We start from the raw sequence: 24,322 nt of genomic DNA on the forward strand, positions 1-24,322 counted from the left end.
GCAACTGGTATTTGTGCCATTTATCAGAACATATGATGAACTGAAATCCTGTTACAAGTCTGTGGCATAAAAGATTATTAAAGGTGAAATATTATGCCCCTTTTCACAAGATGTAATATAAATGCATGGTTTCCTCAGAATGTGTCTGAAATTTCAGTTCAAAATACCCCCCAGATAATTTATTATAGCTTGTCAAATTTGCCCCTTTTTGGGTGTGAGCAAAAACGCGTCGTTTTTGTGTGTGTCCCTTTAAATGCAAATTAACTGCTTCTCCCCGCCCCCATTCAGAACAGGGCCGATCCTATACGCGAGCTTCGGATACTCAGGAAGAGGTTGCAACTTTTAGACGCACCTGTGACCATAGGTGTTATTTAAGGGTGGGACATGTCCCCACCACTTTTTCTCGGGATCGATATTGTCCCCCACCACTTTTTGAACCATTATGAGGCACGAATGTACCTAATACAAATAAATAAAACATCTCCAGTTAAAGGGGTGGTATATTGCCCCTTTTTACAATATGTAAAATAAGTCTCTGTTGTCCCCAGAGTGTGTATGTGAAGTTTTAGCTCAAAATACCCCACAGATATTTGAAAATTGTCCCTTTTTGAGGGTCAATAAAAAGCGTTGTTTCGTGTGTGTCCCTTTAAATGCAAATAAGCTGCTGCTCCCAGCACAGAGGGCGGAGCTTCAAGAGCTGTGTGTGTTAGCAGCTCAGATTACCTCACGCAGACATGCACTAAAATGTCAGAAACTGTTCTGCCTTTTATGTTTAACTGGAGTCGGACAACAATGGAGAAGAAGTGACAACATGTAGGATGCAACAGGACGTTTCTCAATGGTTAGTTGATGAATTTATGTTGCTGATGTGGAGTTAACTATCTTCAATTAGCATATTCTGTCATGATAATCTATAAAATCGCTCGTGTGGGAACTGTTGTAAGATGTGTACAGAGTGACATACTATTGCAGTTGTGTTACGTACTGTATTGCACGTGAAAAGACGGATGCGACAGCTTGAGCAGACTCACAAATGTGCTCTACTACAACAACTCTTCCTCTTCTCAACATGGACTGCGTGTTCCCGGGGGCGGGGTTTATGTAAATGTTAGGGTTAGTGATGTCACTAACCCGGGAGGAAGTTCGTGTAGTCCCTACCAGCCTTTGTTGTAGTCCTTAAAAAAACTATTTCTTTAAAAGCAAATATCTTCCTTTGCTTTGAACTTTGAGCGTTGTAACTTTGCAGATGTTGTTTATGCTCAAACCGCAACATTACACACTAACTAAAGTTAGAAAAGTGAAATCATATTCAACCACCCCTTTAACTAGAAGAGCATTAATTTAGTTCGTTATTAAATAAGAGACGATCTAGCGCTAAAATGTGTTGTTTTTTAAATCAAGCTGAGCGCTCGTTGCCGCTGCCATCAGTTGCATGGAAACAGTGTTCTCTTGTGGCTCGCGCACAGTCTTCACATGGATGCGCTCTTCAATCTATCGCCGTTGCGGAGACTCTCTATTCGTTCCGGTGAAATCACAAAACAAAATGCACACAAACGTGTCCCTGCTTGATATACAACCACTGATGAACATATTCGGTTTTGATGAGGAAAAAAAACTATACGAGTGTGGATTAGAAATGTAAAAAATATGGACAAAGCGTCTGTGACGTCACCCATAGACTTCTGAAGAACGGTTTTGAGGCCGTTTATGGGGGGTATGGGCGGCGCCATATTTCAATACAAATGTTCAGAAAGGATAACTTACAGGTATGATGTGTTGTGTCAGATCATGGCCGAGACGTCAAATTTCAGGAATTCCACTCGGAGCCTATGCTCGTTGTCAGCTGTCAATCAAGCTGTCAATCGCGCCCTTATTTGTCATACATTTTATATCTAAATACGATCTAAACTAACGAGTTAGAAAAAAATGCACCCCCCTCACAGTTGTCAGGCACTCGGAACCTATCGAAAAATACAATAAAAGTCCATGGGACCAACCTGTAAAAACATGAATTTATGCTGTGAAAACGGACATTTTAACATGGGGGTGTATGGACATTTGCTCCCTTTTGGGACCTTCCCCTAGCGGATTTTCGATGTATTGCAGTTTTTCGCACTTCCGGGTAGGCTTCATTTTTCAGATTAGAATGTTGCCGCTTGATTAGAACCCGTAACCTCTGACACACTTGGCAAAAGATCTACCACTAGACCATTGAAGAACAATGAGTTTGCGAATCTATGCATATATTCATGTGAAAATTCTTGGCACTAACAATATTAGTAGATCTCATTAAAAGACTAATTAAACCCAATGTAACGTTACTATTGAAATTGATTTCTAGACATCGTAATGTTATTTTTTTCCTAAAATTGTTATTGTACATATATCTGATTTAGCATTATATTATCAACCCCACCCCACTCACTTTTGAAAACAAACATACACCACTGGCTGTGACATTTTTTTGGTCAAATAGTGTTGTGTGTTCGTCTGTGCAGTCAACGACAGAACAGTTTGCATGCTTTACTTGAACTTTTGCCAGTGCGTTAGAACTGGTTACACTGTTGTCGCTTGCAAAAACCATGGCGGGACCGTGGGTGGAAACATGCAGATTAAGGGGTGGTAATATTATAATAAGATCCCCTTCCTGTGTCAGAAGGGGATCGAAATCTGATCGGCTTATTTTTGTACATGCTTGCAGAGGAAGGCTTACCAAAACAAAGTTACTGGGTTGTCACTTTTTCACGTTTTCTGGGTTGGTAGATGCACCGGGGACCCGAATATAGCACTTAAACACGGAAAAGGTCAGATTTTCATGATATGTCCCCTTTAACATTTGCAGCAAAGGTTGCCGCAAAGATGCTATATTCCTCCAGAGACAGGGGTGTCCAAACTCAGTCCTGGAGAGCCACTGTCCTGCAGAGTTTAACTCTAGCCTGCCTCAACACCCCTACCTGGAAGTTTCTAGTATACCTAGTAAGATTAGTTGGTTCTGGCGTGTTTAATTAGGGTTGGAGCTAAACTCTAAACCCAGGAGCAGGGTTGGACCCCCCTGGTCTAAGGGGAGGGAAAAAGTGAATAGATATGGATCAATGCATGCAATGCTCATTTATTAAGTTACTGAAACATAATCTTCCCACAGTTTTGGAGATTTTCAGATTTGTATTTGTATGCGGCCGAGTGAATCGACTGGCCTCAAAGGGACTTTGTTTCCACCCTGCTGTGTGTCGTATTTTGATTGCCGTCTCTGTTTCAGATGCAGGTGGGCCTGTGCTGTGTGTGTTGTTTGGTGCAGTGGTGGATCAGTAATTGCACCTCTGCCAGGGTTGGGTCAGACTGCTCTTGTAATCAATCAGTACAGCAGAGATGGTACGGAGGGGTTTGTCACAGAGCCATCTTCCCTTGAATGCAAGCAGAGAACCTTCTGCAAAGCCAGCACTTACCTGGCCGCCCCTCCATCTCACAATTCAGCCCACCTCCCCCTCTTCCTCTGGAGGGGGGCCGTACGCGTTCACCTGATCACATGTGACCCCTCTGTCTGCTGCAATCTCTGTCTGCAAACTCAATCCCCCTCAGCGGAGTTCATCGCCCAGGCTCCCTCAGGCCAGCCGGCTCGTTTACACACCCGAGAAGCATGTGGCATATTCAACCGGTTTTTTTCCTTTCCCAATCCCCCCTCTCTCTCTCTCTCTCTGTTTCTCCTCCACTGAGAGCAGATAAAGCCTCGGTCATCAAGCCCTGATTCTTTACAGTTCATTTCCCTTCTGTTTCTCTGCTAATTGTTTTTCGAGCCTCAACATGGCCAGGGACCATTTCAAATGCTGCATAATGAGGCTCTGGCGCATATTGGCCATTACCGAATTAAACCGCCTCACAAGAGGAGTGGACCAGACATGCCTGATGCTGCTCTGTGAGTGGCTGAGGATGTTGATTGACAGGCTCAGGGGAGGGTTTATTCGTTTTTTTTAGGCTGGCAGGTTGGTCTAGCTGGCGCAGAGAGAGGGAGAGTAAACAATTCATATGCTATTGACTGGCACTTAAAGACGCCCTCTGCAGGACGGATAGGGGAGAAACAAATAGCTCACATTGCCTTAAAGGAATAGTTCACCTTTAAAAATCAAAATTCTGTCATCATTTACTTATTCTGTATGACTTTTTTTCATGGGACACAATATGGGAAATTTAGAGCATAATTTGATCATAATAAAGCGGATAGTGACCATGGCTGTTATGTTTGTATCATCCATGCGAAATCTGTATTTTGTTCAGTCCCACATGTCCATCCACATTTCCCAGCAAGCAAAGTTTACAGCCTTCTCTACCTCGCCAGTGGGGAAGGATTGAGTGATCTGTATGTGTTTTTTATTTTGTCCTCGGTGGAGAAAGTCAGTCAAACAGGCTTTTTCTTTCACTGCCTGACTCCAATATAATTTCCTACTCTAAAGTTGCTGACTTGAAGTCCATATGACCTTTTTTTTTTTTTTTTATGAACTGAAATGTATTGTTTTGAAAGGTCCAAGGTTATGAGAGTCCCTCTGATGTAGACATACATAACCTGAAGACAAATGCTAAATCACTCACAAGCTCCTTTATTTAACTGAATTGATCCAATCTCCAGTCGTTTTATTGACAGATGTAATACACATGAAGGATAACAGTTCTTTATTACTTTCAGTGATTCAGTCTGAATTTTAGCATAGATATGATTTGTAAACATAGTCTAATGACAGTACATTAATTAGCTAATTAAAAAGATGTTAAAAATGTGTTAAAATTAAGTCTTTTTTTGAAGCCCCCCAAAAATCTGGATTTTTAAATTATTATTATTGTTATTATTATTTGTCTGAAAACATTACTTCTCAAATTTAAAGAAATCATATTTTTTAAATTACATCATTCTCAGGAAATATAGTGCAATTTGTGCCAAAACATTTCTATAACTTAGTGTAGTGTAGCATACAATGACAATAAATCTGTATTCAATTCAATTCAGTTCAATTCAATTTGAAAACATTAATGCTAAACTTTTAAAGAAGTTAAATTTTCTGTATCAAGACCATATGTTTGACCCGTATGTTTTGTGCCAACCCTACTACATTTTAAATGTTTTGGGTGGTTGAATGCTCACTGCAAAAATATCTAGATATAATTATGTTTTTAAATTCTATTTAACATATAAATTGGCCAGTTTTCCTAAGAAAGCAAATGTAAAAATAAAACTTTTTTATTTTAAAATGTATTTAGCATTAAACACTAAGCAAAGTTCTGTCAAATAATGTGCAGTTCAGTATATCAGTACTACATTCATTGTGGTTACACACTTGGCAACTAAATGATATTCTTGAGAATCTATATGACATGTATTATGTATTATAAAGTGCACAGTGTACTATGGCTCTATCTCTGCCAGTGATATTTAATTATTTTCAAGTTTTCAAGTGGACTAAATATTTTGTTCCATTGTACTTCAGCCCAGTTGAGAATTTGATGTGTTATGCGTATCCGTGTCTCATATACTGTTCCGAATCTTATGGGAGAGCAAATTATATTCAAAGCCTGTGTTTGATACTGCTGATCTTTATTTCGCTAACGGTAGATCAATATGTGGAAATTCCCCTATTGATCCAAGCCAAAGACAGAACAGGGTGGCAACTTGCCAGCTGATGTTTAGTTATTCTCCACCTTTTTTAGCTTTAAATTATTTCCTGTTCAAGGGGATTAAGGTGTTATAGAGTTAAATTTTAACTGCATGTTCGCACCATACGCTAAGTACAGGAGCACCTCATGCATACTGAGGCATTGGAGGTTGTCTGGTGTGCAGCAAGAGGACGGTGGATGTAATTTATTGCACAATATGGTGCTGTTATTGATTAGACGGCAAAAGGGCAGTACCAGCTGCTCTGCTAATAGCCATATAAATGTTTCAAGCATGTGTCACCACATTTAAACCAGCACTAGAAGAAGGAGGAAAAAAAGCAGGATACATGCACCCAGCCAAATTGTAGATTAATATTTTGCCAGTCCATCAGTGTGTTTAAGGAATAGCTACTTTGAACGAAAATTATTTAATTTACTCGCCTTAAGTCATTTTAAACCCATATGACTTTCTTTGAATTTTTATTAGAATATTAATGCTGCCTTTATGCATACACACAATGTATGTGAATGTTGAACAGGAGGTTTTCATGCTCCAAAAATGACAAAATGACCATATACATAGTCCATACGACGCATCCGCTATATTCCATGTCTTCTGAAGCCATATGATAGTTTTTTTTTTAATAATACTGAAAAGAAGTGTCATGGTTTTCTCAAAAATACTAAGCAACACAACTGTTTTCAACATTGATAATAATAAGAAATGTTTCTTGAGCATCAAATCAGCATATTAGAATGATTTCTGAAGGATCATGTGACACTGAAGACTGGAGTAATGATGCTGAAAATCCAGTTCTATAAATATTTTTTTTTAAATATATTCTTTTTAAATGTAATTTCAATTGTATTAATGTTTCACAATATTACTGTTATTACTGTATTTTGATTAAATAAATGCAGCTTTGGTGAGAAATTTCCCCCAAAAAATCTTACCGATCCTAATTTAGACCAGGTATGTTGTGATATTCTCATATATTCATCAGGTTTGAGGTCAGGAATGGCAAACAAACATTATTGGTTCTTATGTGTCTAGTGGAACAGATTTTTTGTGAATAACAACTTAAACTTTGTGTGTTTGTATATTATTTTTTATTATTTTTAAATTTTCACACGTTTCTGAATCTACATGAAATATGGTGGAAAATGTTCATCCTGTATTGCATATAACAATATTAATTTGTTATATGCGATAGGGCAACACATTTAAATGAGTCAAACTTTATACAAATTATTTATTTATTATTTTTAAAAAATATATTTTTTAGAACATTATGCATGCAGGTTGTTTACAAGTAATGCTGGTATATTCACTAATGATTATCCACAGTACGTACGACAGAAAAAAACTTTTGCCATTGTGTGGGCTAATTGTGGCTTTTTGTCGGATCTTCCCAAGTGCATTTGTATTACAGGAAGTAGTTTGCTCCATATGCACTTTGGTGGAGAATACAACCCAGGCCTGACTGAGCCCAACATTAATTAGCACTTGCAGCTGAGTTTGATTTGCCATTTCCCGTTGTCCATCACAGAGACTCCCTATCTGATTTTCTCCGAGGGGCTGCAGTTTGCCTGATGTGGCTGGGCAGCGCTGGTTATTGATCTTCCATCTGTTTGGGTTGCGTGATCAGTGGAGAGTGATAAAAACAGACGCAGCGGCTCCCCCGCGGAACCGTCCAAGACATGCAGATGGGCCCTGCGCGGAAAGGCCTGTCAGCGCTGCCATCCTTGCGGCCCTCTTCAACTGCAAAGGTCACGCATACGACGGGGGAATGCGGTCGGTTTTTGTTTTAAATATTGTTTGATAACACACTTAGCCCCTGTTTGGCTTCGGATCCTCGAGGACTGCTGAATAACTGCAAAAATCCATGCCTGACTCAGACTGTCTGCGTCTCTGGCATTTATCAGCTGCGCTGCGGAGAGCGTTTTGTCTGGGGAGAGACAAGCCTCCTGGATGTTTGTGCGAGCGAGCGAGCGAGCGAACGCCCAGTGCTTAGCTTTTACAGTATTTGTGTTTATACTCTAAATCTGAATGGTGTTTTCCTTCTGAGCCCTAAAGATACATCTGCTCTCTTGTGGAAGGATGTTTTAAGATGCGAACGCTGCCCTGCAGTGTGTACTGTAGTATTGATTGGGATGTATGAATGCATGTTTCATTTAATGCGTGGCGTCGATCTCATTGGCGTCTTGACATCACAGAGAAGAGTCCTTCTGACGTTTGGCGAAAGATGGAAAATCTTCAAAAGTATACCGAGATATTAGTCATCCTCATGTCATTCCAAAACTGATTTTCTTTCTGTGGAACACAAAAATTAGAAGTTTAGCAGAATGTTCATGCTGTTGTTTTCTGTGCAAACAAAGTAGACTGTCACATTTTCAGTTTTTAGACTGTCAGACTAAGATCAGTGAACTCTTTTGGTATGAATGGTGGTTGCCTGTTGTAGAGTAGTGTCTACTACACAGGCAGTGTCTTCTCTTTCTAGATCTAAACGTTCTGTGGAGAGACAGAATAACATCTGTCAGACATCATTAGTGTTTTCCTTAGCCCAGTTCCAGCGTACATCTGTTTCTCTTGTACATTTTCCACTTGAGGAGAGAGGGTCAATATCAAGTATTTGGTCTCAAAATAGCTTCTTTGCTTACTATATTTAGTTGAATCTTCCAAAGCAAATTTAAGAAGACGTGAATGTTTTTTAAAATTTAAAAACAGTTTTATTTTATTTTATTTGTATATTTTAACCACAGCATATCAACTCTATTATTTTCTGAGAATATTTTTTTATTTTTATTTTATTTTATTTTATTGACAAAGATAAGACAAATAAAATAAGACAATAAAATAAATAAGACATAAAATAAATTAAAAATGAACATTGTTGATATGCTGCGGTTAAAATATAGCATTAAAATAAGGTATTCAAGAAGATAAAATAAAATGAGACAAAATACATTTATTTAATTTTATTTGTCTTATTTTATTTCGTTTTTTTGTATTATTTTATTTTATCTTCTTTAATGTCTAGCTTCATTTTGTTTTATTTTGTCATTTTTTGTTTATTTTGTCTTTTATTCAATTGTTTTTTTATTGTCTTATTTTATTTTCTTGTCATTTTTGTCAAATTTTATTTTGCCTTTTGTTTTGTCTTGTTTTGTTTATTTTGTCTTTTTAATTTGAATGTCTTATTTTATTTTATTTGTCTTATTTTATTTGTCAAATTTATTTTTTGTCTCGTATTTTTTATTTTAAAGATATAAAATATTTTCGTATAAAAAAAAAATAAAAAAAATATTCACATCTTCTGTAAAAAAAAAAAAAAGTTAAAGTAACAAATTTTTTAAGCTTCTGTCAATCGTTCCAGGGAATAGCATTGCCATAATTAATTACATTTATCTGTTATGCAAATGTTCTTAAATGTCCTTTTCTAACGTCACTGTTTAAGCTCTTCTTAGCTGTTTGTTTATTGACCGCCTCTGGTTGATCTGATCACTGGCGTTGTTTTGTGCGGAGAACGTTTCTTAATTAATAAAGTAAAGACTTTCCCATGTCCTGTCCTCCCATTGGTTAGCCGCTGCTAATTGTGTTTGATCATTTCTAATCCTTCATATGACCTCAAACAAACAGTGTGTTTCTATCGCAGGCCTTGTATTAAGTCCTGCTTATGAACTTGGCGACTTTGCCACAGAACGAACATGGAGGACAAACTGTAATAGTAAGAAATGTGGAGGTTAGTTGTTTTGCGGCTGATCAAAGTCGCCGAATCCCGTTAGGATTTCTTTTCCGACGAATGACCTTGTTATTAGCTCCCGGTTTACCTATAGGCTTGGCCCCAAAGAACATATTAGCTTTCCTTCTGCACACTATATGAAAATGGATAAGTAATGTTGTCCGTAACACACAATAAAACCCGAAGAGGTGGATTTTTATTGTTTCGGCCTGTATCTCACACTGTGCTTTAACTACATTTTATTAGGTGTGAAATTAAAATATTAATAGGCTGATGTCTGGCTTTAGGAAGAGCGGGACGTTTGTAGAGGCAGTCGAGTCGAGCGCCGCGGGAGAGAGGCGGGTTCCCGAACGTCTGCGGGCCCTTTTAACATCTTATACCTCTGTATGAAATAGACTTTCATCTAGCCTACTGTGAAAATATTAAAAGACGAAGCTTCATGTGTTGTCACATTGCCTGCGGGACACTAATTGAGGTTGGTCGCCGATGTTGTTGGGAAAGGTTGAAAAAGAAAGAAAAATATCTCAAAGTGACTGAAGAACTTAAAACAAGAGAAGGATCCTTTATGGTGCTTTCAGAACTATTAAGCGGGGAAACATGCAAGGAAATGACATCATCAAAAGAGTCTTAAAACAATAAAAGGAATAGAAGCACTTAGTAATTACACATTATATGCTAAACCAACACCATTTAAAATAATTTTGTTAATATATAGACACATAGTTCTATATAAACCCTCCTTTGCTGATACAGTGCACTACCGTTCAAAAGTTTGGGGATTTAAAAAAAATAAATACATTTTTGGCTAACACTTTTATGCAGCAAGGATGCATTACATTGATTGAAAAGTGTCAGTCAAGACATTCATAATGTTAAAAATAGATTTCTACTTCAAATAAATGCTGTTCTCTGGAACTTTCTATTCATCAAAGAATCCTGAAGAAAATGTATCATGGTTTGCACAAAAATATTAAGCAGCTTTTTTTAACATTGAAAATAATAAGAAGAAATGGAGGAGCAAATCAGCATATTAGAAAGATTTCTGAAGGATCATGTGACACTGAAGACTGGAGTAATGATCCTGAAAATTCAGCTTTAGTATCTCAGGAATAAATAATGTAAATTGTAATAATATTTCTAAATATGACCTTTTTACTGTATTTTGAATCAAATAAAGCATAACATAAAAAACATGAAAAAATCATACCAGCTACAGACTTGTGTGGTAGTGTATATTTAAAAATGATATTGATTAGGCCTATATTTATTACAAATAAATTATAAAAAAAAATTAAATCATTATAATATTTTATTTTTTTATTTGAAAACAATGTGATTTATCTCAGTTTAAAAAAAATGTTTATTTCAAATGCCGATCTGTGGGATGTTTATGATTGCCTTGCAACTTAGTGCATTAATAATGTATATACAGTATTTCAACCGTTGTGGATTCACATGCCATTTATTTTACAAAGGCTTCAAAATCTGCTCTTCCAGTCAAAAAACACAAAGGCTGTGTTTTCGTACATGCATCTGAATGAATGTGTTGAAACGAGACGGGACGTGATTAGGTATTGGTTTGGCTGCTAGCCTGCAGGAGCACTTGGGCTCTGGCGCTGAGTGGGTCACTCCTGATTGTAATGGAGAGGTGTGAGCCTGTGTGTGTTGTCAGGACGAGAGGGGAGGAGGGGTCGATAACGGCGCGGCGCTGGAGAGGGGCACAGACAGACACTCAGGTTTGATTAAAGGGAAGTGCCCTCAGGTAGACCCCAGCCACTCTGAGAGCCTGAACTACACCTGTGATCTACAGGAAAGAGTGAGAGAAAAAATATTTACATTATTGTCTTTTTCCTCATGTGCCACACACAATTTTGTAACCGCATTTGTTAAAGGGATAGTTCAACCACAAATTAAAATTCTGCAATTAATTACTCACCATCATGTCGTTCCAAACCAGTAAGATCTTCGGAACTCTTGTTCTTATGAAAATCTTTTTGTTGAAAAGATCTTCATTGACAGCTACGCAACCACCACTTTGACGCTTCAAAAAGTTCATAAAGAGATCATAAAACTAATCCATATGAGTTGAGAGGTTTAGTCTGTATTTTCTGAAGAGACTTGATCGCTTTAAATGATGAACAGATTGGATTTGTGGGGGAGTTGCAATAACATTGCTATCGGTGGATAATATGTTCTAAATGTTTTTATTGTGTTACTGTGAGGTTGTTAGGGTGATGTGAATGGTTGAAGTAGAGTTGCAATGCTGTTACTAATGCACTCTGATTTGTTTTAAACATTTAGCTAGATTGCTACAGTGTCCTGGGTGTTATTTTTTTACAGATTTTTTGTTATTTAAGGTATTTTAGGTAATAATCTGGTGTCTACAGGTCCCTCCTTCAGCTCTGTCCTGCAATTCTTTCCTCCTGGTTTATTGTCCATCAGGTGACATAACACATATTGCGCATGAGGAATTATGCACCAATTTAACACACAAAACATAAATACATTAAACATCGAAATTTAATACTCGGGTTAGGGGTTGTTCAGATCGATAGTAATAATGATTCTGCCTTTGCAAACACTACTAATATCCCTCTTAAGATTCTTTAAAATCCTTCCATGATGTTTTATACACGGCTGCGTGGGAAGCTGACATTGTCTGAATGGTTGTGCAAGTTTTTGCAGAAGAGTTGCGTATTTTGAAAGTGATTGAGTTTGAAGGTCAGCTGTCTGCATCTCTCCAGTGTAAAGCGATGTTAGTTTAGGAATGACAAGCATCTGCTAACACACTCTTGATTCTTTAAAGAAAGCCTGTTGGCATGTTTTTTGATTTGTCCTCAGAAATCCCTTAATTGTTCAGCTGTGAAACTTAAAGTGTGCTATTTTCCCAGAGCGCTGGAAATGTCCTTGCAGAGATTCACAATTCACATTTGTTCAAGTACAAAAATGTGAGTGGGAGTGCTCAGACTCACACACACACACACACACACACACACACACACACACACACACACACACACACAGCAAAAGCCGCTGTGTATTGCAAGTTGTGCATAACATGAAACTACCTTAACGTATCTTGACTATTTCTCTCTCTTCATCTATTCAGAGTATCCTGGCCTTGAACCCTCGGGTCCAGACTCATGCTGCGCTCCTCTCTACTGCGACGAAGAAAATGGAGAAAAAACACTGGAAAAGAAACGCAGAGAAAGGCTGTGAGGTGCGTCTCCTCCATCACCCTCAACCCTCATCTTTTCACCTGCCCTTCCATAGGGCTCTCTCACTGACCAATCAGCCGTAGAAAAGAGGATCTTAGTGTTGTTTCCAGATTTAGATGGGCTCTTTCCTGGCACTGGACCCATCTGTTTAGCTTTCTTCGGTTTTTCTGCTTTTTAACCTTTCGTTTGGCCTTGTTGAGAAATCGGCAGCTGTGTTCAGCACCACAACCGCAAAAACTCAAGTTGTGTTTGCACACATACACGGTCTTAAACTGACAAACTCAGAAAGCCTGCGGGAAGTGAAAGTGGTTTAATATAAGTTAACATATTTAATACATATTTAAAGGACAAGTTCGGTATTTTACACTTAAAGCCCTGTTTACAGATCGTATCTGATGAAATAGAACGGTTAAGATTAAAATTTGGACACATGCTGCTGTCCCGAGAATTTTAGGTTTATTTCGCTTCACCCCCCCACCAGTACAATGGTTGTCTATATGCACTGGAAGATTCCGTCCTAAAAACACATTAAACTTTCGTTTACAAAGACGTGAAACTCACCGAGTGGTCAGGGGGGGATTCACTGATATGTTCCATCAAAAATCGCTGAAAAAGATGCATTCCAACAGGTTTTATCGTAGTTTTTGTCCAACTCCATTGACTTGCTGTGAGACCGCAGCACCTTTATGATATTACTCCGCCGCTTCTTCTTCTGCTTCTTCTGTGTATTCAATGAAATGCCCGTGGTTTGCTTGCAATTGGCAAAGGTGCATTATCGCCACCAACTGGGCTGGAGTGTCTATTATTCAAGCTCTCAACGGAAGAATCACGGGTGTGACGCGTTTGGCAAAATAGGTCCACAAAAGCGAAATAAACCTAAAATTCTCGGGACAGGAGCATGTGTCCAAATTTTAATCTTAACCGTTCTCTTTCATCAGATACGATCTGTAAACAGGGCTTTAAGTGTAAAATACCGAACTTGTCCTTTAATACCTATATATATTATATTTTTATGTTGTATTTTCTTTAAAATTATATTATCAGCAACAATTTGAGTAAAAATGCCAAGTACTGCCAATGCTAGTATTGTCATTATCAATACTGATGACTGTAGAAAGAAAGTTTTTGTCATTTCTGACTATTACATGATTAATTAGGCATTTTCCATTATATTATCACATTAAATGTATTAATAATGTCACATTAAGTCATTATAACATTTAATAGATCTAAGTGGCAAAATTATCAGAATTTTAGTTTGGTTTATCATTTATTAACACCAACCTTTTAATTTAAATCAATTTAAGTAAATAAAATTTGACAGCAAATGTCACACAAACCCATTATGATAAATGTCAAATAGATTTGTTATTTAATGTGAAATAACTCCAGACAAGCAGAATCAAAAATAGTTGATAGTTAATTTGCTAGTTTTTCCATTTCAAAGTTAAAGTAATTGGGAGTTACATTTAATTCATTTAATAAAAATAAGTCACATTGTGAGAGATAAAATCACAGTTATGATAAATAAGGTCACAATTAAATTTTTAAGGTCACAATTTTTACTCTCCTTCCATAGATTTCACTGTTTGCGTGTCAGATATAGATACTCGCTGGCTGCTTGTTGCGATCGCAGCTGGTAAGAACTAACTAGATTAACATAGATTAACATAAAAAATATGAAATGTGCAAAGCATGCTCTGCTGTTACCACAGAATGCACATTATGAAAACTGAACACCTGCATTTAAGCCTTGTGTAGAATACATTTCTTGTCTATCTTGTTCACCTTAATTCTGTGTATATCAAAAAACAGAAGTACTAAAATGAACATCCGGCTCACACGTACACAAGCTCAATTGACTTCCTGGGTGTGAGCAGGTATTTCATCATTAGACAAGAACGTGTTGGTGAGCTACACTGGCTAACACACATGCTCACACAAGTCGCTCAAACGTAATTATCTTACGATTCCAGGCACATGCCATCAAAGTCTCACGAATATCTCCCCAGACCAGCGTGCGACGGGTAGGGTTTGTGTTTTTTGGCAGGTGGCCGGTATGCCTTGTCTGTCCTTTTTAAAGGCAACTGAGCCTCCTGCTTGTTTGATGTGGAGACACAACAAGATGGAGGTGTTTTGTAGCGGAGATTATCTACTCCCTGCTGACAGCACTGTTGCTAAGTACAGCTGCCTAATTCATCATTCTAATCAATGGGGATGGATCGCAGGCCTGATTTAATTCATAAAGGCTGTGTGCTATAGATTGAACATATGGCGTGTGATTTTACTCTATCAGGAGTATACGTGTGTATCTTTTGCGTGCTACGCTTGTGCAAATATATGCGGTACCTTTTTCAAGACACGTCCCTGAAAATAGACATGCACGCCAAGGGATGAAATGGAAATCTGTGTTGTCCTTTATATACTGTTAATCAGAATTCGCTGCAAAATCAACCTTAATGCTTCCGCTTGCTTTCCGCCTGACTATTTACTCATGCGATGCATTTCTCACTGTCAATTCACCAATAAATGTAAGAGGTGCAGAGAGTCTGTGAAGCTGCTCGTGATTTTCCTTATGGATCTTCTGCCACAGATTTATCCTCTTCGTAAAGAAAAAGCAATGAACGTTTTAGTGATCCTTAAAATAACTTTTGTAGGGCCCCCGAAAGCGGGATCATAATTGTCCTGCGGAATTGTGCCGGATGCCAGAGGGGCTGTAAACTTAGTTTTTACAGGGAATCCATGAGTGCCGGGTGTCTATAGTTTCCAAATGAGTTCTTGGGAAAATATGGTGGCATGTAGCCAGCCGTTATCTCACTCCGTCAGGACTCAGGTGCCCGCACATTCCCTTCCCCTCCCCCCCAGGGCACCCGTAGCACACTGTCCGTGAGGAGATTTCGCTACACTTTCCCTGCAGGCGACGTCTTGTGGACGGTTCAAGTCGACGCTATTAGCTGACCGGAGCCTTACCAATATTTGTCTTTCTGCTTCAATAGCACAGGTTGAGGCTGGAGATAATCTACCAAACAAAACACAAGTCTGAGTTTTGCAGCAGATGCGGAGATAGAAGTGGAAACACACTTAAAGTGCCCTTGGTTTTTTGCAGATAACGCCGCTGTTTACTGATGGTTTTCTTTTAATAATCTGTCTGTACGGTCTAATCCAATTTAATGAGTCTCCAGATTGCATTATGATCCCCAGGTCCTGTGAAGGGCAGGTATATCTGCCAGAAGCAAAAGCTAATGTTTTTTTTTTTAATGTTTTTTTTTTTAGGCAAGACAAGGAGAGAGGGTGGGAGTAGAAACAGGCTTTTCAAGATGTGAGTTGCCTCAGTAGGTGTGTTCACTTGATATTTATTAAATGTAAATGTAACATTTATTCCGTTTAAAGGTCATATGTGAACACAACTCGTTGTCGAAATGCTGGCAAATCAGCTTAGGGGCGAATTCACTGCACAGTTGCGCCATTTTTTTTTTAGGGTGCAAAAAGTTTCAAAATATTTAAAACGTCCTTGTTAGTCCAAAAACAGCTTTTATTGAAACCAAGCTCCCAAAATGACTTAGTTTCAGATTTTGCCTCAGCATAATGTCATAGTGTGATGAAATTCTCATTTGCATAAGATCAATGCCTATCATCATTGCCTCTTTAGCCCCGCCCACCGATTGGCGCATGTCCTGTAGTAGTAAATATGAGAGAGACGCAAACACAGGATTACTCGAACAAAAAATGCTCTGAGGATTACAAGATGTTCTACAGTTCCAAGTTGGTCCTAAGTGTGAATAAGCTTTATTTTTAACAAAGTTTCAGATCGTGTCAGTAAAACACTGTTAGGGTATGTTTACCAGAGGTGTAAAGTCCAGGTTCAGAAAGTAAAATTCCTCCTCAGTATTTTGTTCCAATCACCTGAATTTGCTAATTAGCACATTTTCTCAGCCAGGATATGGCTGAGTTCATGGGTGGAATAAACATATGGCAGGACTTTTACTTTCTGACCCCTGGACTTTACACCTCTGACGTTTACACAACGACATGCTTAAAACTGCGAAGTTTTTCCTTTGAGTTGTCCGCGTACAGACGACACCATTGTCAAAACGATTCCCATTCACACGGATCCGCGAAAACGACTAAAAACGCTGTTTTCTGCTGCCAGGCCTTTAGATGGCGATGAAACTCTATAGACTGAACACGTAATACGCATGTGCATGACGTCATCGTCTTCAGAGATTCACGTTTTTGTTGTTTACACGGAGACCGTTTTCAAAAACGTGCACTTTGAAACCCGTTTTCAAAGGTTTGCTTTTTCAGGCACCCAAAACGCCGATGTCGTGTAAATGAACGACCAAAACACATAAAGTTTTAAGTTTTTAGTTGAAAACGGTGTCGTGTAAACAGCCCAGTCTGTTTGCTTCATTTTGCACACAGAGATGCTGTGTGACAATGTATGCAGAGACCCCCTGATATGATTGTAAAGCCCTTTGGGTGTACAGTACATAGGAAAGCGCTATGAATGCCTCATTTATTCATTCATGCATTCATATTGTGACCTTCTTCCTCGTAGTCAGCTCTGTTCTCTGTCATTGGCTTGGACTTTATAGTTGGGACTGCTTCTAGTTTATTAGGCATCAGAGCTAATTGCTTTAATGAGACATGATGAAAGGGAAAGGAGGCAGAGGAAAAAAGCTTAATTTGAATCCTTTCTGGAATTCGTTAAGTAATTCAAATTGGCTTTCATAATTCCTGTTCCGCGCCAGGTCACCGCTGAGGTCCAAAGATAGAATGTAAACTGAATATCTTAAATAGATTTTCCTTTATAGCACAATCATCTTGCGTCTTCCTTGAATCTAGTCTCGACCTCACACTCATTAGATGAATAAATTATGGACAAATTACCACAATTTGGGTGCTAACTGTTTTTTCTAAGCGATATTAGGGTTCTTTGAAGCTTTTAAAGTAAGTAATTATGTTTTACTTAAAAAAATCATCCAATGAATTATACTTAGGAATTATGATGTCTAATGGAGTCTAAGATCTATCTATCTATCTATCTATCTATCTATCTATCTATCTATCTATCTATCTATCTATCTATCTATCTATCTATCTATCTATCTATCTATCTATCTATCTATCTATCTATCTATCTATCTATCTATCTATCTATCTATCTATCTATCTATCGTTATATCTATCGTTATATCTATCGTTATATCTGTCTATTGTTACATCTGTCTTGTCTCTCTGTCTGTCTTTCTGTCCGTCTGTCTGTCATTCTATTTATTGCTATATCTATTGTAATATTTGTCTATCATTCTGTCTGTCTATCTGTCTATTGTCTCGTCTGTCTGTCTCTCTATCTATTGTTCTATCTGTCTGTCTTTATATCGTTCTATCGGTCTATCTATCATTCTGTCTTTCTATAGTTCCATCCATCCATCCATCCGTCCGTCCGTCCGTCCGTCCGTCCATCCGTCCGTCCGTCTATCCGTCCATCCATCCATCCATCCATCCATCGTTCTATTTATTGTTTAGACTTTATTGTTCAAGTGTCATTTAAATGGATAGCGCACCCAAAAAAACAAAAACAAACATCATTAGAAGTTTGAAGAATGCCGGTAACCAAACAGTTGATGGACCCTGTTGACTTCCATAGTATTTTTCCCCCATACTATGCAAGTCAATGATCAACTGTTTAGTTACCCATATTCCTCAAAACATCATCTTTTGTGTTCAACAGAAGAAAGAAATTCATAGAGGTTTGGAACAACTTGAAGGCGAGTAAATTATGATTTTTTTTTTTTGGGGTGATCCTTTTAAGTCTAATTTGAGGAATACTTCATTTCCTACAGTATTATGCTGCTCTCTGTTTTGCATGATACAGCTGACAAAGAGATATCCAGCACTCATATTCTGATCACCCATTAAATCATTACAATCATAAAAGACAACAGAGAACAAAGAATCGAGGCATCAATACGAAATGATGCAAAACACTTTAATGTAGAGGCTACATCTGTAATCTTCACATCTGTAATGGTAGATATCATGTTAAAACAAGGATTGTGTTGTAAATGCTGTTAATTCTCATTGGTCCAAATTCCAACTCCTCATAACTATATTAAACATGATATATCCTCTGACTAGCAGGGAGGTGTCAGTTAGCAGTTTCATTATTGCGTAAGGACACTTTGTTAGCTTTACTCCATTGAATGTTAGCCAGCAGGTGTTGATATGCATTGGGCTGCACAAAGTATTACTTTAACACAGGCTTTAGTCTTAAGCAGTGAATTAAAGTGTGTGTAAGTGCTCATCTCTAATTACCTGGCACAATTACACGCCACATTGGATCAACACGGCTATCGATTGCTGCCGTCTGAGCTGATATCGGCCCTACTTCACTGCGCTAGATTGTAAGTTTCGGGTGAAGAAAGGGTGAAGTGATCAATGCGTTTTATCTGCTGGAACATGCATACATCACCGCCTCCAATGCCACCCATCCCATAATGCCACACTTTCCTCCTTTTCCTCTCAGGATTTAGCCTCCACTACATGGATTAGAGAACCGCATCCGCCGCCTAATCCATTCAGGCGAAGGGGAGGAGATTACAATGTTGGGGTTTGATGTTAATAGAAACCCTTAATAAGTCCTTTTTTGTGCTTTTACATGCTTCTTAATGTATAAAGGAAAACACAAAGGGCTTGTTATGCCTGCTCAGCTGGCTGTGTGTACCGTTCCAACAGCACTGGAATCATCTGAATGGTTTTCAGCTCAGAATGGGCTGCTTTCTGTCATGCTTTTTCATTAATGAGATTTCCATATAAAGCTGGTCGTCTTGTCAGTGTCTTTAGGGTCTTTTCTTTTTTTTTCTGTCTGAGGGGAGGGAAGACGCTGTCATTATTAAAGTGTTTTTGCTGAGAACTATTATTGATAGAGATCCTTAAAAAAACATATCACAGACTTGACGAGGAGCGTGTCATACCACTATACGTAATGAGTCTTATTAATCACACTTATACTAAAGGAACGTTTCTATATGTCTCGAGGACTGTTAATCTGGTCGTCGCATAGTGTGAAGTTTTCTGAGCTCTATTCATACATTAGACAGGCATTTATACAGCTCTTCTCATAAGTTTACATACCCCTTGCAGAATATGCAAGATGCTAATAAAAAAAAAATTAGAAGGGATCATACAAATTGCATGTTATTTTTTTACTACTGTCCTGAATAAGCTGTTTTACATAATTTAATAATTAGGTATATATAATTCTAACATAATTTACATAATGTTTTACATTCATTTAAAATAACTGTTTTCTATTATATATATATATACATATATACATACATATACATATATATAAAATGTCAGAAAGAAAATTTCAGATGGCACTTAGAGGCTTTTGCATCTGAACTCTTCATATATATGTATATACATCATATATATATATATATATATATATATATATATATATATATATATATATATATATATATATATAATACATACATATATATATACACATACATATATATACATTTATATATATATATATATATATATATATATATATATATATATATATATATGAAGATGTATAAACATGTATATGGAGTTGATCAAGAAACATTATTATAGATTTTGAAAACTGTAATACATTTTTTTCAGGATTCTTTCATAAATAGAAAGTTCAAAACAACCGCATTTATTTAAAATAGAAATCTTTTGTAACGTTATAAATGTCTTTGCTGTCACTTTTGATCAATTGTGTGTCCTCTTAAATAATATATGACATTCTTAAAAATACAAACAAATGTTTTTGTATATTGTTCAAATGATTCCAATTTATTTATTTTTTTTATATAATTTTTGTATATAATTTCATAAAAAAATTTGAATTATTTATTTCAACTAAATTCTCTTCAATTCTCTAGATGTTTGCGTTTTTGTTGGTGTTGTAGAATTATAGATCATTTTCATCATGGCACTAATGGGTTTCTGATCCCAGCGATTGTATACTGGCTACTCGCCTTCACTTTCAGGCAGAATGTACTCCACCCCTTTAAATTGATTGTCATATATGAATATTTGCTATTCTTTGTCCCTCGTCATTGTCAAGGGAGCTGAAGTTTGATTTTTGCAGTGTAAACCGTATATGTGTGTGCGAGCGCTGTTATTGAGTTATTCAAATCACAGACTTTGGCTCGCAGAGAGAGAGAGCGCTCCGAGAATGCGGTGCCCACGCACATTATTTCCCAAATATCTCTGCTTCCCGATGCAATATTTCCTTGTCACCCACAAGCTCAGACAGTGCAATAATTATCAATTTCCATATCATTGTGTTTTTATTGTTTGAGCAACATAAAATAAAACATTTGTTAATGCCACTCAGTTAGACGAGAGCAGCGTGGAAAGATGAGGGAGGGAAATGTAATTAAAAAAAAACTCTGACTTGCACTTTGTCTGTAATCATGTAAATTGAATGTCAGTCAGAATGGCGAGCACGTTCTGTTATTAGATTCCAAACTCCTCGTGCCCGCTGCGTGCCTTACCAAACACTGAGTTTGCCACCGTCGCTACTGTATGAGACCCAAGCGGGCAGAGCTGACAAACTCAGTGTTGTCATAGCAGGAATATTAACACTTTTTACATTTGTTAAGTGATTTATTAGTTAAAAACTTCTTTGAAGTTTAGTTTGTACCTGTGCAATCTTTTTTTTTGAGTGATATATTAAGCATAATATTATATTGTTAATTATAATACATTTTCAAACAAATAGATGCTGCTTGTTACATTTAGTTATGTTTATTTTCTGTGTATTTTAGACTCATTTATATAAAAAGTTTTTTACAAGCTAAGCTGCCTGTCATGCAACTGGAAAATGTACTTAAGTTAAAAGTATAGTTATAATTAGATATACAGCAAGTCTTATTTGTCTTAATTACTTTGTACCACTGCTCTTCACTTTTCTAACAGAAATCCTGTTTATCTCTTTAACAAGCATCCTCTGTATCATTCACTGAGTGTTACTAACATTTGTTGTTGTAGTCCTGTTGTGTGCTTCGTCACGTGACTTTAGATGTTCAGAGGTTCAAATGCAGAAGAAACCCCGGATTCGTTCCGCTGAGTGGAAAAGCGTCCTCAAGGGTTGTGATTGATGTGAGCTGTCAAGTTCTGAGTGGGGACCAACTGTCACCTGAGAGCTGGATGAATAAAAAATTATTCACGGTCAAGTTTGCATGTGAAATTGCATTACATGTTGCTGTAGGTTTTTCCAATCTATCTATCTATCTATCTATCTATCTATCTATCTATCTATCTATCTATCTATCTATCTATCTATCTATCTATCTATCTATCTATCTATCTATCTATCTATCTATCTATCTATCTATCGTAGGCTAATTATTAGAAGTAGTAATAATGATAATAATAATGCATTTTATTTAAATAACACCTTTCATGCATAAAATGCAACTTAACATGCTTCAAATGTCAGAATAACAGAAAAAAGAAAAGAAAAAAAAAGAAAAAAAACTTCCTCTCAAACATGATGGCGGATTCCGGGCAGTTGCCGAGGGCAGAGGTCATTTTTAGTATTCATGTTTGCGTGCTTGTTTTTATGTACATGTGTGTCAGTTTATTACGTGGTCTAAATCTGGAGTACTGGGGAGCGGAAATAGGGTCTCCTTGTAATTACCTGCTTGTCCATACCGGCACGTTTGATTCAAACTCCGCACCTACCTTCAGGGGTCAGGGGCTAGAGAGGGGTCGATTACCATGACAACCGCAGTCCGAGCCCCAGAACGCTTCGACATTTTGTACCAGCCCAGGAGTTGGCCGTGTCACATCCGATGAATCACACGGCACAGCCACGGCAGTGCGCTACAATCTGCATGAGAGCGTGGAGGAACAGTCTCGCTGATGAAGTTTGAGTGGATTATGTTCAAAGCCTGTGTAACAGCCCCAATCAATGCGATGTACCACGCACACACAAACATCCAAACAAATAACAGCGCCTCCTCTGTCATCTCATTTCTCTCTCCCTCTCTCTCTCTCTTGCAGAGCTGCGTGAAGCTGGAGAACAATTTTGATGACATCAAACACACGACTCTGAGTGAGCGTGGAGCACTTCGGGAAGCGGTGAGGTAAGACCAGGTCACCATGGCAACAGTCACAGATGTGGAGAGGACCAAAGTACTGGTGGCGGTGGTCGTGGGGGATTGGGGGAAGTCATTCTTCATTATTTGGGGAACAAATGAGTTTATTGCCACCATTCAGTCAGCCTCTCGAAGGTATTAATTTGTGCGAGGAGAAGACGTCCCTTAGGGCTCCAGATCAGCTGTATGGCGTCGGAACAAACTGCGCTCGGCTAACCTGTCAATGTTTAATTTGACTCTCTGGAGCACGTTATCGGCCGTGGTGTTTATGCTTGTCTCTTTCTCTTTAGTGTAAAGGCAGCACCACTAGTATAATTGCTCATACTTCTATACAAACTCATATCGCTGAGTATTCAGCGTTGGCTCATGCTATAACTCATACCGCACCGTTTGTCCAGTAATTTGTGGCACTTGATTGAAGACCTTAGAGATCATATGCTGGTGTTTGGTTTTTGATGATTAGTTTATTAATTTCTGCCACTTCAACAAAGACTTAAAGGGGACCTATTATGCAAAAATTCACTTTTATGAGGTGTTTGAACACAGATGTGTAAACAACCAGCCTATAATGGTAAAAATCCACCCACTTCTTTTTCATAATCCCCATAATTCATAAACAGCAGCCGCATTTCCATTACCCTTCAAATTGCGTACATTGAAATTGCGAATTGAAAATACGCCCAATGGAAACATGTCAATTTCGCAAAAACTCCCATATATCGCAAAAAAAGTTTTTATGCTCGCATGAGGTGGTGGTGGTGGCGCGGTACGTTTGGACAGAAGTCAAGTCAAATGTCAGAAATTGTCAGTAGCTGTGTTCAGCCTTACATGTTCAAACAGGAGTCGCACACTGATGGAGAGACTCGGGAAGAAGTTAATGTACAACTTTAGGAGGCAACTGGATGTTTCTGAATGGTTAGCGGATACATTTATGTAGTTGTAGTGGAGTTGAATCTCTAAAACAGCGCAGTGACCTCATCGTCACTAAAATAGCTGAGCAGGTTGTTCATCATCGTTCGTTCTTTGGACAGCCTACAACTTCTTTGAATATAAAGTAGCTTCTAAAGTGACTATATTAAAGTCCTGTATATTTAAAAAATAATAAGAGTATTAAATTAATTTCTCATCCACTTTCATCTCACTGATCCACTGTGCAAGAATAGATTTATTGAGGAGTGTGTTGAGATGACAGAATCCGGTGTTCGCAGTGAGCGTTATAAAAATCTCCCCTAATCTGCTTAGCTTCATTAGAAGAGATCGAGGAGGATTACAGTGAACTGCATGTATATGAACATAATTCCTAGCAATATTTAAGCGGCTCATAGATAAATACATCATCAGGGATGCACAAACAGCAACAAAAAAAGCAATTAATTAAATTCCCTTTATGGAAAATTGTCCGTTAGTTGCCAGCCTTATGAATTATTGCCAGGTTGTGGTAATTGGCTGAATCGATGGCAAAGGTTATGACTGCATGCATATAAGGGAGCGTGCTCATACATGCAAATGTAAATACGGATACATTCACGTCCATGCGCCTCAACTTTCTTTCCTGCGTGACAACTAG

General features: G+C 37.8%; 1 protein-coding gene across 1 annotated transcript in view; it reads left to right on the plus strand.

The window, feature by feature from the left end:
* dpyda (dihydropyrimidine dehydrogenase a) overlaps positions 1–24,322 on the plus strand; it is a 177,253-nt gene that overhangs the window by 6,543 nt on the left and 146,388 nt on the right. Inside the window, exons 2-3 of the mRNA XM_082183654.1 lie at positions 12,490–12,600; positions 22,661–22,743. Coding sequence (XP_082039780.1) covers positions 12,490–12,600; positions 22,661–22,743 — 194 coding nt within the window. The remainder of the gene's footprint in view (positions 1–12,489; positions 12,601–22,660; positions 22,744–24,322) is intronic.

Source organism: Leuciscus leuciscus (genome assembly GCF_965113295.1).
Source record: "Leuciscus leuciscus genome assembly, chromosome: 11".
NCBI lineage: Eukaryota > Metazoa > Chordata > Actinopteri > Cypriniformes > Leuciscidae > Leuciscus > Leuciscus leuciscus.